At 38.8% G+C, this 19,276-nt stretch overlaps 1 protein-coding gene across 3 annotated transcripts in view; it reads right to left on the bottom strand.

Annotated features, from left to right (window-relative positions):
• Positions 1-19,276, bottom strand: part of RAVER2 (ribonucleoprotein, PTB binding 2) — a 60,063-nt gene that overhangs the window by 12,281 nt on the left and 28,506 nt on the right. For 2 of the 3 annotated variants that reach the window (XM_063298077.1, XM_063298075.1), the window contains exons 7-12: positions 18,811-18,909; positions 18,455-18,566; positions 8,317-8,582; positions 3,780-3,891; positions 2,500-2,648; positions 1,067-1,156 (exon numbers count right to left, since the gene is read on the bottom strand). In XM_063298077.1, coding sequence (XP_063154147.1) covers positions 1,067-1,156; positions 2,500-2,648; positions 3,780-3,891; positions 8,317-8,582; positions 18,455-18,566; positions 18,811-18,909 — 828 coding nt within the window. The remainder of the gene's footprint in view (positions 1-1,066; positions 1,157-2,499; positions 2,649-3,779; positions 3,892-8,316; positions 8,583-18,454; positions 18,567-18,810; positions 18,910-19,276) is intronic. The other variant, XM_063298076.1, reaches the window with a different exon arrangement.

Raw genomic sequence — 19,276 nt, 5'->3', positions numbered from 1 at the left:
GGGAACCCCTAGTGACCTCTCGCGGAACCCTAGGGGTCCACGGAACCCTGGTTGAGAAACCCTGCTGTAAACAATCTAGAGCTAAATGGACAAGCATTAGATGTGATGTAAGGCAGTTTTCTGATAAATCATGTGAACAATTCAAAACCATGAAAAAGGTTTGCCAAAAAGACCCAACAGCGCACATATACAAGAAAAATGGAAACACGGATTTGCAATTTGGAGTGTTATAATAGTGTTATAATATATGCACAAATTACAACAGTACACAGCTTTGCTTCCCACCTCACCTACTAGGGAAAAAGTCCTCTAGAAACACAGGAATTAAATTTCTTTCTCTAAGGCTAGAGTGAAAATTATGAAGTCTGGAGAAGCAATGCACCAGCAGTTGTTACTCCTGCCTCCCCACCAAATTCTGAAGCCAGTTCTGAACAATTTCCTAACACCCAAAGAGAAGCAGGTTGAAAGTGAGGCAAGGGACATGGATCTACTAGATCCAAGTTTCTCCTGCTGCTTTACCATTGACCCACTCCTATGGATTATTTAGCCCAGGTGAATTTAGTTGTAATAGGGAGAAAAAAATAACAATGGGTTGTTTCTTTGAACTTATATAAAATCAGAGAATGAAAATAACAAAGCTACATCTAATTTTAAAAAGAAAGATCATTAACAAATTATCTTGCTAATAGGAAAATGCAGGATTCCATGAAACACATGGCTGAAGTGGTCTCTAATTTTTTTCTTTACTCTAAAAATTCAAGTCAGCAAAAAGTCACCAAATTTGCAAACTGGCATTTCTCAGCACACAGATACCCTGAGGATGCTGAAAGAATTTTACAGCGCTGTAACAAAATGACAAATAATACGTTTCCTGGTTGTATTTAGGATCTTGTCATTTATTTTCATGTACTAGAAATAAATTCTGATTCAAACACAGTGAAGAAAATGAATACAATAATAATATAACCATTCAGGCTTGTTATAAGAAGCATCATCTTCAGCTTCTAAATGAAAAACAGGATATAAATTCAACAAATAAATAAATTAACAAATAAAACAAACTTACGTCTGAGCCATTGTTTTCTAAGTCTCCTACTTTAGTTTGAATGGTATGATATGCCTGAGCGTACTGCTGATACCACTGCTGGACTGAATCCTACAAAAGGCAAAGCCATTTTTTAAATTTTCTGTCATTTTTCATAATTATTATTTTGTCAATTGCTCACCACTAAAAGAATACAAACTTTGCAAACCAGCTACTCCAATTTCCATAACTTCAGTCTCATTTCATTTAAAGCAATCAGCAATATTTGGATTACATTGCATGTAAATTAATACATAATCAAACACTAACCACAAATAAGTCTTTCCTGCTGAATGGTATCAAACTTCCAACATACATTTCAAGACTGGCAGATTATTTTTTTAAGAAGTAGTATGTAGGGCATTTTTACCTAGCACCTTCATTCTATAGGTGCTTTGGGAAATAGGGAGTACTAACTTTGTTTTACAGTACAGTATACTACAAGTGGTCCCTTATGGTTCCACTAAGGAAGAGTTTGCTTGATCTATTTTTATGGTTAATGTTATGCCTATTTTAATCTTGCATTAGACTGGACTTTAATAAATGTTTGGATTCATTATACCCAAGTTTTTTTTTAGGCAGCGTGTTGTGATTTACTTTACATAACCTGTAATGGGTGCTTTTTAAATTATGCCACAGAATAATACACTGTTCTACATCTGAGAGGTGGTTTGGGCATGTTAGATAGCTCATAGGCCAAAGGAGAAGGCTTCCCAATAAATTTATAATATTCAAAATCTGGAATCGGTGGCCTATATTAAGTAAGGGTGAGCCTTCCCTGGGTTTCTCCTGGAAAATAGAAGAATATAATTTCAAATCATCCTGCCAAATCAGCTACTTCCACCAATGCTGTTCATGGTTCTTATGCATGCCACAGCTACTGTATTACCACACATCAGTGACAAAGTTCTTGTAGAAGCAATGATGGTTGTAGCTCTGGAGCTGATTCCAAGGGTGCTAACAGTAGCACCATACCAGTTGAGGACCATCTGCCTCTCTGTGCTTCTGCATCATACAGTGGAGTTTCTTATAGCTGTTGGCAATGGGATTTTGAATCTGTATAAATGAACTGTACACTTCCTTGGTATGATTTACAGAAAGGTGCTGTTAAGTTAACAGCTAATAACTCTTGACAACTAAAAGAAACAGGCACACTGTATTTTGCAGGCCATTTAATTTCTTATTCACATAAATTTACTATCAGCGCTCTTTGAATATTAGTAGCATATGGTTATGTTTTTTCCCAGGGCAGCAATAACTATTTACTTGTATTCCAGTTCTTACCACTGGAAATCTGACTTGTTCTGTAAATCTTGCTGATTTATGGTTCTCAATAGTCTAGAGAACTCAGCAATGCCTTCATAAGAAGAGTTCACAGTCACCAGCTGCAGTGACATTATATATCTCTCACATACCTGTGTGTAATCACTATACTGTCGTGAATAGTTAAAAGAGTTTTCCACTGCTTGTTGTGATGTGTTTCCCTGAGCACTTGCACTGTTGATTGAGTTACTTGAAACTACAGATTGTGGCTTAGTATTATTGGCTTTGTTGGTGACTGCTCCTAAAAGAACAAGACATTATCATTTATATTTATTCATTATTATATATTATTATTATCATAAATTATTTATCTATTTATTCATCAAATTTATATGGTCACCCATCCCACAAAGAGTGACTCTGGGTGGCATACAACAATTAATTAAAACAATCATTATACAAAAACAGTCATTATTAAAATATAAAAGAGTCATTATTAAAATATTTAAAAACCACAAGGCACAAGACAGAGTGAATATTAACCACAGTAATGGAGCCATCTTAGAATTTCACTGGTCCCCTGGGATCGCTAGGCTTGATGACAGAGCCAGGGCTTGAGGGACTTCTGGAACATTAATAGGGATACAGCTAACCTCACTTCTGGTGGGAGAAGATTCCATAATGTGGGTGCCACAGCAGAGAAAGCCCGCCAAGTGTAGTTTCCTAGCAGACGGGATCTGCAGCATGCCTTCTTCATCAGATCTGATGGGATGGGCAGATATAATCGGACAGAGGCAGTCCCTCAGATAACCCGGCCCCATGCTATGAAGGGCTTTAAAGGTCAAAACCAGCACCTTGAATTGGACCTGGAAGCAAACTGGCAGCTCATGCAACTCGCGGAGCAGAGGTGTGACAGGTGCTGCCCTAGAAGCACACATAACTGCCAACGCCGTTGCATTCTGCACCAGTTGAAGCTTCCAGGCACTCTTCAAATTTTTAAGTAGTTTTCAATCCCTGTGCTGTCCCCAAGGGCCCTTAGAGTGATACACGATTTCTACATGCACACAGTACAATTTTAAATAAATTCACAACAAAAGCTATTCTTTTTAAAACAAAATATAATAAGGCACTACTTAGCATAATTTAAAGGACTTAGGACCAGCCACACACTCTCAGCCCTATTCTGGGAAGTTGAAAAACATATCTCTATCAACCCACACTAGACCTGCATGGTAGATTATGGTCCATAACCTTCAATGAAGAGACCTTCATCCTGCAGTGGATTGTATCATAATCAGCAGCAGCAGCAGCAGCAGCAGCAATTTTAGTGTAAATTCTTTTTAAAGGCAAGTTCCAGATTTAATTAATGCCAAACAATATAAAATGTATTATGTGCAAGTATTATAATCTCTTTAGCCACTTCCTTGCTTACCTGAAAGACACCCCGAAGGAAGTACACTCGCCAAGTTCAAGTAGGGATTTGTGCTAAGGTGTATTTCCTTAGGAGGTTCTCCAAGTAGAGAGGTTTGATTTTTGGAAGAACTCTATAAAATAGATACATTTTATCACATAACTGCAACTGAAGTACAAAGTAATTTCCCATTAGAAAACTTCTCCTGTTACTAACTAGAATGGCCATTATATTTTTTAACTTTTATTTATAAATAAATTTATCTTCTGAATTTCCACTATTTTTAAAAAACAGCACAATAATTACCACTCCAGGCACAAGAAAAAAAAAACTATGCTATAAAGTTATTATATTTTATTGTTCAAGTTCTTGCTTATGTATCTTAGAAATAAAAGACAAATAAAAGCACTGCATATGTAGAAAAAACAAGATGCTGCTTTGGCTACTCCCACCTTAGAATACAAATGTCTGTTGGATTTTTGTGGTTTTGTCTGTGTGTGTGTGTGTGTGTGTGTGTTTTGCTAAGTTTTCATCAGACTATAGAAGCTTGAAAGCCAGAAGGATAAACTCTCTTTCTAAGCTGAATTGTTGGTATTCAACGATCTCCTTACCAACTAATGTCTCTTTCTTTTAGATAACAGAGAGGTAGCATGCTTTTCTGTTCTATTGAATAGGAGGCAGGGCATTTTCAACTGAAGGAGACTAGCCTAGGAGCCAATATGGAATATGACTCTTAGTTCCTTCTTAAAGGCAAAACTAATGACTAAATCATCATCTTTACTTAAACCAGACCAGTAAAATCAGATTAGCCAGTTAACTTACACACTGGGAGATCGATCTTTATTTGCCAACCTACTAAAAGGAAAATAGGCAAGTATATTACTTATACTCTCTACTGGGCCATATCAAAGCAATGTCTATATATACAAGGAGAGGGAGATACACAAAACTGATACAGCACAAAGGCTAAGTTATGGTACTCAAAGAGACAGAAGAGGAAAGAGGAAATGGAAGCTGCCGGAAACAAAGTGGAAAGGCTTACATTACAAAAAGTGTGCAAAATTATTATAATGGAAAGTATTAAAAAGTGTGCTAAGTGAAAGAGGATAAGGAAAAATGCATATAAGAGAATAACTGCTGCTGTAAAAAAAATGATAAGAGGAAGATGCTGTAAAATAGAGGTGTGCACAAAACAAACACACTGTGACTTGGAAGTTTGAACAAGCTGTTCTGGATAAATCAAGGGTCAGCTGAGCCAAAACTGACATTTTAAAACATACAAATGTTGGCAGGAAGGTAATGGATAGCATGTGGTCTGTTGTAAATAATGAGTATTTGCTGAAAGAAGCAAAAATGGTTGGATAGTCTGCCCTCTTCATTACAGAATTTGTGTGTGTGTGTGTGTGAGCACCATCTTTTATCTTTATTTTTTATGTTTTATGTTTTATTGATTTTATTGTAATTTCTTTTACTGTTGTGAGCCACCCAGAGTCACTGAGAGTTAAGCAGCATATGTTATTGTTATTATTAGGAAGTGAGCTATGGATATATCAGAAGAAATATAAAAGAAATTTAAATGCAGTGTGTATAAAACAAGAAGAGATTGGGCTGAGACTGAATGGGTGATAAATGAATGTGGACTGAATTCAAAGGTAAGTATGAAAGAAGATGTGGTTTGACTATTTAGAGAGAATGAATGTGGATCAATTCACAAAACGAATATACAAAGCAAGAGTGAATGGGTTGGAGGGGAAGAGGAAGCTCAAGGAAGTTGTGATGGGATTAGATGAGATCTCCCAAAAAAGAGCAGTTTTCAGTGTAAATAAATAATATAATGCATGAAGCAGTGTATGGATGTGGTAGAAGCAAGAATGGTTTGCAGGGATAGAAAAGTATGGAGATATATGGTGAATGATGTTGGTGTAAGCAAGATTTAGCTATATATCTTTTCCTTTTCCCTTATCTTTGGCCTTTAATTTCATTGCTGAACATTGTTACTGTTTTCTTGCATGCTACATAATGCTGCTTAATCTGAAAGGGAACAGCATGGTAGGTATGTATATGGAATATAGAATACAAACTAACTCATGGCTGAATTGAACACTGTGGCTAAGGCATTAGCTTGATGCCCTGCACACATCTTAAAGACAGCCCAAGGTGTAGCTGCTTCTTGGTGATTGTAATCCACTGAAAACTCTGAAGAAGCCTAAAGCTCTGCCCTGAGGTATAGATGAGGGAAGGAAGAAACAATACTTGGAATTAAGTGTCGCATGGGAAAAAATGTGTTAGTTAAGGTATAGAAAATGCCATTTTTTTTCTCTCAGAAGTCAGGAGTTTGGAGAGAGAGTTGTTTTTTGAAACACAATAATGATCGGGATAAAAATCCATGTTATAATGGAAAACACAGAAACTGCTGATCATTCTGTCAATATCAATCACCTATGAGTAAATGACCCATTTCAAGAAAAAAAGAAAACCCAGAGTTTGGATTTGGTTAACACATAAATTACCCAACGGAAGTGCCAAGTAAGAACTGATGCACCCCAAATGAGACAAAGTTTATCACCCTTAAAATGTGACTCAAGAGGAAGTGAGAATCTAAAAGATTCCATATTTGCCAGAAGTGTGTCAAATTTCAAAATTTGCCCAAAACTGTTAAGAAATTCCAGATTTGCAACAATCAAGGATGATTGTAAACAGAGATAACTGTTCCATCTTGGATAAAATAAAATGGTAAAGTACAAAGGGACTCTTTTGGACTGACAAGAGCGCTTCAGAGATGAAACCTCTTCAGAGTCCATCTTAGGGTGAAGGAAGAGACCGTGATTCAATAAGTCTGCATAAACTGTATGATCCAGCAGTAGTCAAATCTGAAGTCTAAGACAAGCAAGCTACATACAATTTGGCCAGCAAGAAGATACCAAAACAAAGCCCAGCCCATTCTGCTTTGATCTTGGCTAAGAAATTGGACAAAAGTAGGAAGTGGAAAAGCTCAAGTGGAAAAGCAAACTGGATAGGAGTATAAGTGTCATACACCATGACCCTCAATCTTGGAGAACAGTTACCGTTCTTTGCAATAAAAGGTATTCCAAAAGCAACTAATGTGATTTTTGAGGTTAAAACCTTATTTACTGAAAGGTTTAGACATCATCCGTTCGGCTGATATACTACTTTGATGGCTTAAATTCTGCTATTCTACCCATCTGAAGATCAATATAGTCTCTTTATTAAGTGCTGGTAACTGACACCATGCATAAACAGAAAAAGGTTGGAGGAGGTGTATAAATTGTAATACATTTCTCTTTGGAAAATGTCTGTAAATGATCACAAAGCAAAGAGAAGCCTGCTGCTCTTTTCTTCATTTCATCTCCCTTCTTTCCATGGCCGGCCGGCCATCCATCCATCCATCCATCCATCCAACAAAGCCCCTACTTCCAAACATTATGTGAACAGGAGAAAAACTAGCTTTAGGAAGGAAGAGGGAATTGTGCACTTGCTTATCTATTCAGGATCGTTTCCCTCCTACCAAGTTGAGCAAAGTGTACTTAGCAACTGGACAATTTAATGTACAAAAGGAGACAGATTCTTGATACATAGGCTAAAGAGACAGAAACAGCAATTGAAAATATTAATTTGGAAGTAGGATCCACTCAGCTCAATGGGACGAATTCAAAATGCATAGTATTAGACTGTGGACAGAAAACAGTGCAGATGAATGTAATAAATAACAAAAATCACATTTTAAAAAAGTTTGTGTCTTTGATTAAATACACCCTAAATTGCTGAAAATTGTGTGTGCCTTCTTTTTATCTCAGGAAATGTTTCTTGAAAAGGGAGACAGAGGCAGAGTGAAAAGTTCCACAGATCCGTTTGCAGTTTGTATGTCAGTGAAATACAGACATATTATTCAGCAGTTACCTTGCAAATCTCATACATGCAAATTAGGTATAATAATTTAAGAAATGATAAACCATGATTTAAAATATATTTCCAAGCCTTAAATTCTGGGATTATACCAAGTTTAAAGAAAAATATATAGAAATCTCTAAGCTTATAAAGGTAATCTTAAATCATCCCTGCCATAAGTAAAGCTGTTCAGGTTTCAAATTTTGGTCAAGAGGGAACTCTCTTTCAGATTAACTGCAATTAATCTTGGTGGCATTATATATCATGCTAGGTCATGGTTTATTTCACGAAGGTATACTGAATAAACCTTAACTAATCTTTTCAATGGCATCTAAGCCATATGCTTGGCAAACCATAAATCACATTATAGCTTAGCATGATAGGCAAATTTCATCTGTGTGATATTTAACTATAGTTAATGCAAATAGAGCAGTTCATTGCAAATGACAGGAAGCATTTTTCATTACATTTATACATTTTAATAAAAGCTGCTAGTCTTTCACTATAGTTCAGAATAATAATCCGTTTTAAAACGCTTCTTGCAATTAAGACTGAAACGCTGATGAAACAATTGCAAAACTTCTCACTGGCTAAACAGTAATGAGTGTAAGCACAAGAGAGAAATGAAAAAAACTAAATCCAGTTTCCTTACGCCCGTGCTGGAGTCGGTATTCTTTGGCTGGCTCTGTTGCTGGAGATGTCCTCCCTGTAGGCCTCCTGCAGCAACATTTGTTAAGCTCTGTAGATATGCTTGAGAGGCTGAGCCAGCGCCTTCTGTCAGTCTCAGCGATGATGGCAACTTCTCTTGGATGTTATTTTGCCTTGGCGCTGCCTGCCCAGTTACATGCTGGTTTGAAAGGAATGGTAGTAGGCCAATCCCTGCTGCAACTGCAGTTTGAGCTGGAGTCCAGTGAGATACTGTAGAACGAACCGTAGACAGAAGAAAGTGTTATGGAACAGAACACTGGGTTTACTCCATGAAAAGCATGAAGGATCACTTTGGTAATTGCAATAAATTATTGAAATAAATTTACCTACTGAAATAATACTGTACAGAACCAAGCCTACTTCACAATATACTGTATATTCATACCATACTGTTCTCATTTTATACACTAATCTCTGAAGTAACTTCTGCTTCTGATTTGCCCTAAGAATGGAATTTCTATGTCCAAAATAGTCAAAAGAACTATTGCTGGTCTCTTTGAGACATACAATAATATTTAGTTTGACCACTAATTCGTAAATAGCAACTATATACCATCTGTTTCCTCAAATACTGTTCATGATAATTGTATTTTAAATTATACAGTAATAAGTATAATTAACTCAGATATACATCTGGCTCTGTTCAGTAGGTTCAGTGGATATACTCGAAGGAACAGTTGAAAATATAGTTTACAAGATTTAATACTGAACTGTGTCCCTAAAATTATTTCCTTTATAATATTATTTGATACCAAACTTACATAATCAAGCAGCTCTGAACAGGCATATGCACAAGCAGCTTATAATAATTCAGCAATAAGTGTTGTATTATTTCATTAAGGATGCCAGAAATTAATCTCAAGATAATTGTGGTTGATGATGTCAGCTACATTTCTAAACAGGCAATTCAGAGAACTGCAGAGCCAATTAACTATTTGTTAGTCTGCACAACAGATGGGTTCCTGACTTGTTTTTAAACAGTGCTGTAAAGCAGGGTTTCTCAACCTTAGCAATTTTAAGATGTGTGGACTTCAACTCCCAGAATTCCCCAGCCACCACACTGGCTGAGGAATTCTGGGAGCTGAAGTCCACACATCTTAAAGTTGTTAAGGTTGAGAAATCCTGCTCTAAAATATTTCACTGTAATCTTCTTCCCCTTTTTCTTTAATAAACACATCCACATGTTTACCAAATGCATTTTAAAATTATTATTACTACAAATAAGCTGACTATCAACAAAACATTCCTGGGCCAGCAGCTAACCACAATTCTTCATTTCATTACCATAACTTTGTTTCCTTCTCCCTACATAAACATCTATCTTGACCTTCAGCTGATCTTTTGACTTGCTTAGTGGTTTACTTCTTTTTATTATAACCCACCCAGAGACCTTTGGCCCCCATGTCAATATTGCAAATTACCAAACAAAGAATTCCATACCCATTGAACTCCACCAATCCTTACTGCATGCTTTTGAGTGGGACTTGCCTTTCCCTCCTATTTTTTTGGGTTTACTTCCGTTAACCATGGGGCTCTCCAAAGTATGCTGATACCTTCCCTTCTCTTAATTCCTTACATATTTAAATATTTATACGATTTTTTCAGGCATTAATATCACAATTTGTTTATTAAAAGCAAAATTCATTAGAATTACTGTGAAGCGCAAAACGCCAAATGTAACAACATTTTTATTTTTATTTTATTTTATTTTATAAATTTATTCACCGCCCATCTCTCCCCTACTCTGGGCGGCTTACAATAAAACAGAATTAAGATATAAAACCATTACATTACAAAATACAGTAAAAATACAAATATAATAAAATCTACATGGCGAAAAGATCAGTCCTTGAGTGTAATAGGCCCCTCAGAATCACTTTACGGGGCTAGCCATCCCCAGGTGTAATTATTCCCCCTCCCATTCCAAGCCTGCAGACAAAATGAGGTCTTTAATCTTTCGCAAAAGTCCAGGAGCGAGGGGACTTGTCCCACCTCTGGGGGAAGGATGTTCCAAAGGGCGGGAGCTACTGCAGAGAAGGCACGCTTCCGAGACCCCGCTAGATGGAATTTGTTTATAGATGGGGTCCGTAACATGCCCTCCCTGCATGACCAGATGGGGTGGGTCGATGTAATAGGGATGAGACGGTCCCTCAGATATCCTGGTCCCAGGCCATGTAGGGCTTTAAAAGTGATGACCAACACCTTGAATTGGACCCGGAAGCAAACCGGGACCCAGTGCAGCTCAAGCAACAAAGGTGTTATGTGTGCAAATCTTGGGACACCCAAGATTGTCTGTGCGGCTGCATTCTGGACCAGCTGTAGCTTCCGGATATTCTTCAAGGGTAGCCCCATGTAGAGTGCATTACAGTAGTCTATATGGGAGATGACCAGGGCATGAGTGACCATTCAGAGGGCCTCTCAGTCCAGGAAAGGGCATAACTGGTGCACAACATGAAGTTGCGCAAAGGCCCTCCTGGCCATGACTGCCACCTGCTCTTCGAGCAGGAGTCGTGAGTCCAAGAGGGCCCCCAACATTTGAATGGAATATAACAATTCACATATAGAACAGCAATATGTATTTTTTGCAGCTGTAACAGGGCACTTCTGGCTGGCCTTCCAGTTTTAAAATGTCTTCTGAATGAGCTGTGATAGATATGCCCTTTCCCTTCTCTTGTCACTTCCCAATCAGCATCCTTTTGCAAATACACAAGACTGTCTGACACGAAGATTGCTATTTCCTTGCTCATTCTCACATACCTAAATAAACTGTGACAATAATGAATAGAATAGAATAGAATAAACTTCTATTGTCATTCCACTATACACCAAGGCGCACATTAAAATGAAATTTCATTGCAATTGGCTCACAAAAATAATTACTATAATATAGAATATATATTACTTACTATTCCACTCCCCTACTCATTATCGCTAATAAATATCACGGTCCTACATATAACATGTGCCACAATGAAATGAGGGGGGATTATTCAGGGGTCTAATAGCCCAGGGGACAAAGCTATCACCTAATCTAGCTGTTCTGCATCGAATGCAGCGAAACCTCTTCCCAGAGGGCAACAAGGAGAACAAGCCACCATGAGGGTGGGAAGGGTCACTGACAGTATTTCGGTCTCTGGACATTGTGTATGCGCTAAATCCTGAATGGGAGGAAGTGAGATCCCAAGTATCCTCTCTGCTACCTCACCACCCCCTGCACAGACTTCCTATCCGAGGCACTGCAGCCTCCAGACCAGATGGAAATACAGCTGGTCGATACACCCTCTATGGTGCCTCTGCAGAAAGTAAGGAGGGTGGGAGGTGGAAGGTGAGCTTTCCTCATCTGGCGCAGAAAATGCAAAGGCTGCTGTGCCTGTTTTACCAAGGATGCAGTATTGAGAGACCAAGTCAGACTATTTGTTATCTGCACCCCCAGGAACCTAATGCTCCTAACTGACTCCACAGCTATGTCATTAATAAAGAGTGGTGTACGGCTGGGCCGGTTCTGTCTAAAATCGATCATAACCTCCTTAGTTTTTTCAACATTTAGAACCAGGCTATTTATATTACACCAACCCACCAAACCCGTCACCTCCTCCCTATAAGCCCACTCATTGCCATCCCTGGTAAGACCCACCACCCTTGTATCACCCGCATACTTCACAACGGAGTTGGTGGTAAGACTGGCACAACAGTCATGGGTCATCAGGGCAAAGAGCACTGGGCTCAGGACACAGCCCTGAGGAGAACCAATGCTCAAGGAAATAGGCTTGGAGATATTATTTCCAACTCACACCGACTGGGACCTATCAGTGAGGAAGTCAAGTAGTCAGTTACACAAAGGAATACTAAAACCCTGAGAGCCAATTTGTCTACCAAATGCTGAGGAACTATCATATTAAATGCTGAGCTGAAATCAACGGACAGCAATCGCACATAGCTGTTCTTCTCCTCTAGATGTGCCAAGCTCAAATGGAGAACAGAGGAGATTGCATCCTCTATAGAGCAGTTCCGCCAGTAAGCAAACTGAAGTGGATCAAACGATGGGGGAAGTCTGGAGATGATATGGTCCTTTATCAGCCTCTCAAAACATTTCATCATAATGGAAGCGAGTGCTATCGGGCGATAGTCATTAAAACACGTGATTGTAGATTTTTTAGGCATAGGTGTAACAGTTACAGTCTTAAACATACCAGGACCAGAGCCTGATGCAATGAAATATTAAAGATGTCAGTGAGAACACCAGCCAACTGAATTGTCTCAACCATGAGTCTTCAGCTATTTTACAGATACTAGATCTGGACTGAAAAATCCAGATGACCAGTTTGTTGCTGTTCAATCCTTCAGCCACTTCCAATGAATATCGTTTTGCCAAAACTGTCTGTCAACAACTACTTCTGCAAGTGATTATAATCTCATGCTTCTGTCCCCTTCTTGCCACCTTGTCTTTTGCTGGGTCTTTTAAAGCATTTTCAGTTTTCTCAAGGATCAGCATCCTGTAATGACTTTTGCCTTTGCATTACATGTCCAAAATATTCAAGACCAAACTTCTTTATTATTATTTATATTAATAATAATAAAAATAAAAGCAGTTTATTTTTACTTCATCTAGTACTGATTTGTTCTTCTTGCAATCCAAGATATTCTTAATTATTTCATCCAGTACAATAATTGAAAGGCATCAGTTTTTCTTCATTCCTCTGACTTTATGACTCAAGGAAGATAAGTCTGTTACTATTTCAACTTTTTCTCCACCTATCTGCATTGTGTTGGCTTTGTCTGTGGACATTATCTTAGGGGTTTTACTACTGAGCAGCATACTGGATTTTGTACTTTCTTTCACTTTCAAGAGATTCCCTAAGAATTCCTTGCTTCTAGTTACCACCATATCTGAAAGTGTTGATATCTCTCCTAGTAATTTAAACTCCAATTTCTATTACTTCTAGTCCAGTTTGTATCATGGTATAACTCTGCATACAAGTTAAACAAACAAGATTACTGTATATAATCTTGGCACTTTCTCTATTTTGAATCACACAGTTTTTCCATATTCTACTAATGTCTATCCATCCAATTAGGTCAGGCAGAAGAGTCATGCTCTATGTCCCATCTATTAGAGAGTGCCACTTAGCAGGGCCCAGAAAGAGTCTTTTCTGTTGTAGAGCCCACCCTCTGGAACATCGTTTCCACAAAGATTAGATCGGCCATGACCCTGCTGGCCTTTCACAAGGCCTCGGTTTTGTCACCGAGCTTGGGGATCTGGATGTGTGGCAGAGCCCATTCAATGGCAATGTTGATTTGTTATTGGTGGTTTTGTTTTTACCTTGGCTGCTGATGATATGTATGCTGCTTTTTTAAAAAGCTGTTATATGTTTTTATGGTGCTTTTAACTGCTGCTGACTGTCCAAAGTCATGACTTTAGATGGGCAGCCATATAAATTGGAATAAAATAAATAAATAAATATTCTGTTCTGGTCATTATACAAATTCTTCACTGGACACTTGAGGTGACCTGGTACACCAATGTTTTGCCCAGCAAAATGCCTTTGTATAATCAATAAATGAAAAATTCCCTTGTCTTTTTCATTATCCACTAGACATTAGCTATATGATATTAGGTGCCACTGCTCTTCTGAATTTAGTCTGTACTTCTGACAGCTCTCATTCCATGTATTGTTGAATTCTGGAATGCAAAATTTTGAGCACTATCTTACCAGCACATGAGCTATGTGCAATTGTTCAGTAGTTTGAGCATTCTTTAGCACTGCCCTTTTGATTATTGGAATACAAATGGTTACTGGAATACTAACCCTAACCCTAACTGTTTTGGTTATTGGAATACAAATATATCTTTTCATGCCTATTAAAAAAATCATATGTAGCACTAGTTGCATTATTTATAAGATTGTAAACAGTTCTGCTGGTATTTCATCAATTCCTGCAGCTTCACTATCAACAATAATTTCTAGGGCCCATTTAAGTTCACTGCAGTGGTAAAATCCTCCACATATTACATCATGCTACAACAGCTACTCTGGATATCACTACTGTAGATCCACTTTCCCTATATGGGGTCACAACTGGTGTATTTGTTAAAGGTTACAATAATTGACAGCCATGGATGCCATTTTTAATTCCATTGATGGTGCCAAGTCCAGGAGAACTCCTAAGCTGTGAATTTGGGTCTCTCAAGGATGGTGCAGATCTTTCCAGGATTGGTTTCACTGTTCAATCCAGATATAATTAGCACCCTAATTCTTCTGTCTTATCCAGGTGAATTTCAACTTCTCTGGCATCAACCAACCACTAACTGTCTCAAAAATTTGCTCAGGATATTAACAGCTTCCTTGAAATTAATAGATGGAAAAGGCAAAACTGCACTTTCACCCACATGTAGACACTATTTACACTCAAACTTAAGTATCAACAGTAGTAGTTTCATATCAATATAAAATGATACAGAAGATGAGAAAAATTCCTGAGGTACCCCCCAAAACTTCAGCAAAGGATCGTTACCTTGTCGTGGTGCTGGAGCTTGAGCACCTCAATGATGCCATGAGCTAAACTGTGAAGGGCCACCCAAGACGGGAGGGTCATGACAGAGAGGTCAGACTAAATGCAATCCCTGGGGAAGGTAATGGCAACCCACCCCAGTATTCTTGCTGTGAAAACTAAATGGATCAGTACAACCAGAGATATATCGGTATACCATCGGAAGATGAGACCCCCAGGTCGGAAGATGGTCAAAATGCTACTGGGGAGGAACAGAGGATGAGTTCAACTAACCCCAGACATGATGACGCAGCTAGCTCAAAGCCGAAAGGACAGCTAGCGGCCAACGGTGCTGGTGGTGAACGGCGAATCCGATGTTCTAAGGATCAACACACCATTGGAACCTGGAATGTAAGATCTATGAGCCAGGGCAAATTGGATGTGGTTATTGGGGAGATGTCAAGATTAAAGATAGACATTTTGGGCGTCAGTGAACTGAAATGGACTGGAATGGGCCACTTCACATCAAATGACACCAGATCTACTACTGTGGACAAGAGGACCACAGAAGAAATGGAGTAGCCTTCATAATTAATAGTGAAGTGGCTAAAGCAGTGCTTGGATGCAATCCAAAAAACGACAGAATGATCTCAATTCGAATTCAGGGCAAGCCATCTAACATCACAGTGATCCAAATATACGCCCCAACCACAGATGCTGAAGAAGCTGAAGTAGAGCAGTTCTATGAGGATCTGCAGCACCTACTGGACAACACGCCTAAAAGAGATGTTATTTTCATCACGGGAGACTGGAATGCTAAGGTGGGCAGTCAAATGACACCTGCAATTACAAGTAAGCATGGCCTGGGAGAACAAAACGAAGCAGGACATAGACTGATAGAATTTTGCCAAGACAACTCACTCTGCATAACAAACTCTCTCTTCCAACAACCTAAGAGACGGCTTTATACGTGGACTTCACCAGATGGACAACACCGAAATCAGATTGACTACATCCTTTGCAGCCAAAGGTGGCGGACATCTATACAGTTGGTAAAAACAAGACCTGGAGCTGACTGTAGTTCCGATCACGAACCTCTTCTTGCACAATTTAGGATCAGACTAAAGAGATTAGGGAAGACCCACAGATCAGCTAGATATGAGCTCACTAATATTCCTAATGCAGAGAAGGTGAAGAATAGATTTAAGGGACTGGACTTAGTAGATAGGGTCCCGGAAGAACTATGGACAGAAGTCCGCAACATTGTTCAGGAGGCGGCCACAAAATACATCCCAAAGAAAGAGAAAACCAAGAAGACAAAATGGCTGTCTGCTGAGACACTAGAAGTAGCCCAAGAAAGAAGGAAAGCAAAAGGCAACAGTGAGAGGGGGAGATATGCCCAATTAAATGCAAAATTCCAGAGGTGAGCCAGAAGGGATAAGGAATTATTTTTAAACAAGCAATGCGCGGAAGTGGAAGAAGACAATAGAATAGGAAGGACAAGAGACCTCTTCCAGAAAATTAGAAACATTGGAGGTAAATTCCAGGCAAAAATGGGCATGATCAAAAACGAAGATGGCAAGGACCTAACAGAAGAAGAAGAGATCAAGAAAAGGTGGCAAGAATATACAGAAGACCTGTATAGGAAGGATAACAATATCGGGGATAGCTTTGACGGTGTGGTCAGTGAGCTAGAGCCAGACATCCTGAAGAGTGAGGTTGAATGGGCCTTAAGAAGCATTGCTAATAACAAGGCAGCAGGAGACGACGGCATCCCAGCTGAACTGTTCAAAATCTTGCAAGATGATGTTGTCAAGGTAATGCATGCTATATGCCAGCAAATTTGGAAAACACAAGAATGGCCATCAAACTGGAAAAAATCAACTTATATCCCCATACCAAAAAAGGGAAACGCTAAAGAATGTTCAAGCTATCGAACAGTGGCACTCATTTCACATGCCAGTAAGGTAATGCTCAAGATCCTGCAAGGTAAACTTCAGCAATTTATGGAGCGAGAATTGCCAGATGTACAAGCTGGGTTTAGAAAAGGCAGAGGAACTAGGGACCAAATTGCCAATATCCGCTGGATAATGGAAAAAGCCAGGGAGTTTCAGAAAAACATCTATTTCTGTTTTATTGACTATTCTAAAGCCTTTGACTGTGTGGACCATAACAAATTGTGGCAAGTTCTTAGCGGTATGGGGATACCAAGTCATCTTGGTATCCTTGGTATCTTCCCCATCCTGAAGAATCTGTATAACGACCAAGTAGCAACAGTAAGAACAGACCACGGAACAACGGACTGGTTTAAGATTGGGAAAGGAGTACGGCAGGGCTGTATACTCTCACCCTACCTATTCAACTTGTATGCAGAACACATCATGCGACATGCTGGGCTTGAGGAATCCAAGGCTGGAGTTAAAATCACTGGAAGAAACATTAACAATCTCAGATATGCAGATGATACCACTTGGATGGCTAAAAGCGAAGAGGAACTGAGCAGCCTTATGATGAAGGTGAAAGAAGAAAGTGCAAAAGCTGGCTTGCAGCTAAACCTCAAAAAAACCAAGATTATGGCAACCAGCTTGATTGAGAACTGGCAAATAGAGGGAGAAAATGTAGAAGCAGTGAAAGACTTTGTATTTCTAGGTGCGAAGATTACTGCAGATGCTGACTGCAGTCAGGAAATCAGAAGACGCTTAATCCTTGGGAGAAGAGCAATGACAAATCTCGATAAAATAGTTAAAAGCAGAGACATCACACTGACAACAAAGGTCCGCATAGTTAAAGCAATGGTGTTCCCCGTAGTAACATATGGCTGCGAGAGCTGGACCATAAGGAAGGATGAGAGAAGGAAGATTGATGCTTTTGAACTGTGGTGTTGGAGGAAAATTCTGAGAGTGCCTTGGACTGCAAGAAGATCAAACCAGTCCATCCTCCAGGAAATCAAGCCAGACTGCTCACTTGAGGGAACGATATTAAAGGCAAAACTGAAATACTTTGGCCACATAATGAGAAGACAGGACACCCTGGAGAAGGTGCTGATGCTAGGGAGAGTGGAAGGCAAAAGGAAGAGGGGCCGACCAAGGGCAAGATGGATGGATGATATTCTAGAGGTGACGGACTTGTCTCTGGGGGAGCTGGGGGTGTTGATGACCGACAGGAAGCTCTGGCGTGGGCTGGTCCATGAAGTCATGAAGAGTCGGAAGCAACTAAACGAATAAACAACAAACCCCCCCAAAACAAACACTCACTATAATTCCATACCTGAATTCACTACTACTACAGTACCGTACTGTGGTACTACATTACTACACTAAACTTAAGTATTTTAAATTAATGTTTCCTTAAAAATACAGAAAACTATCAGGCAAACGATCATAGGATTATCTTAGTTTCAATGAATTTACCCAGTACACTATCATAGCAGAGGCCCTCTCAAACTTACTGGCCGGTTGTAAATGTGAGAATTGGTCACAAAGTTGGGGGGGGGTTTTTACACTGTTGCTAAATGAGGCAGTCAGTAAGGAAGGACTACCTGTATTTTCAAACTGAATTCCTGCTACTATATTAGGAAACAAAATGTCACTTGCAATTACATGGTTCTCCTTGAGTCCCTATGTCCGTGGCCATTTGTGGTAAAGGCCCCATTCCTAACATTGTCTGAAGCAACATAGCTGGAGGCTCTCCAAGCAAACTTGGTTTCTGCAAAGAAAAAGTATTATAAATTACTTTTTAAAATATATTTAATAAAATTGATCCAAAGATTTTCAATGCATATACTTTCTCTTACCATATTAGCTGATAACAGAAGACAAAGAAAAAGGAAATACTACTACTACTACTACTACTATTATTGGCAACAAGAAAATATGGTTTCTACTTTTTATTTTATCCAGGGCTCTGGCCTAAATTTTAAGGTCAGGCCTATTTACACTATTTAACTCACACTATTAGCATGTATATTCTCAATCTTTGCTAGCTGTGCCAGATGTAGATGTGATAAATTTTGTAGCAACAAATTAGATGCATTTCCAAAAACAGGACCCTGTAAGATTGAAAGAAAAAGAAAAGAATTATGTATGAGTTACATACATATGGAAGAAATACTATTCCAAGCAAGAGAAAGAGATAAAGAGAAATTCATTTCATATATCTGTCACCAGCTACATGATTCAGTCTTCAAAATTCAGAGTTCCTTTCATCATTAAGGATATGTCAGATATTTGTGAAATGACAACTACTGGTATAGGTCACTGCATATCTGTTTGGGATATCTATTATTTTCATACTGAGAACTGGTAAACATATCCCTATTTTTCATGGTAAATGTGTAACCTATAAGTGACAGATTAAAAAATGTAAGTATGTTCCTCTTAAGGAAAACAATGGTATCTACCTCTAATGGGTTTTAG

This window comes from Candoia aspera, chromosome 3 (genome assembly GCF_035149785.1).
Source record: "Candoia aspera isolate rCanAsp1 chromosome 3, rCanAsp1.hap2, whole genome shotgun sequence".
NCBI lineage: Eukaryota > Metazoa > Chordata > Lepidosauria > Squamata > Boidae > Candoia > Candoia aspera.
This window is presented reverse-complemented; position numbering and strand designations above follow the sequence as displayed.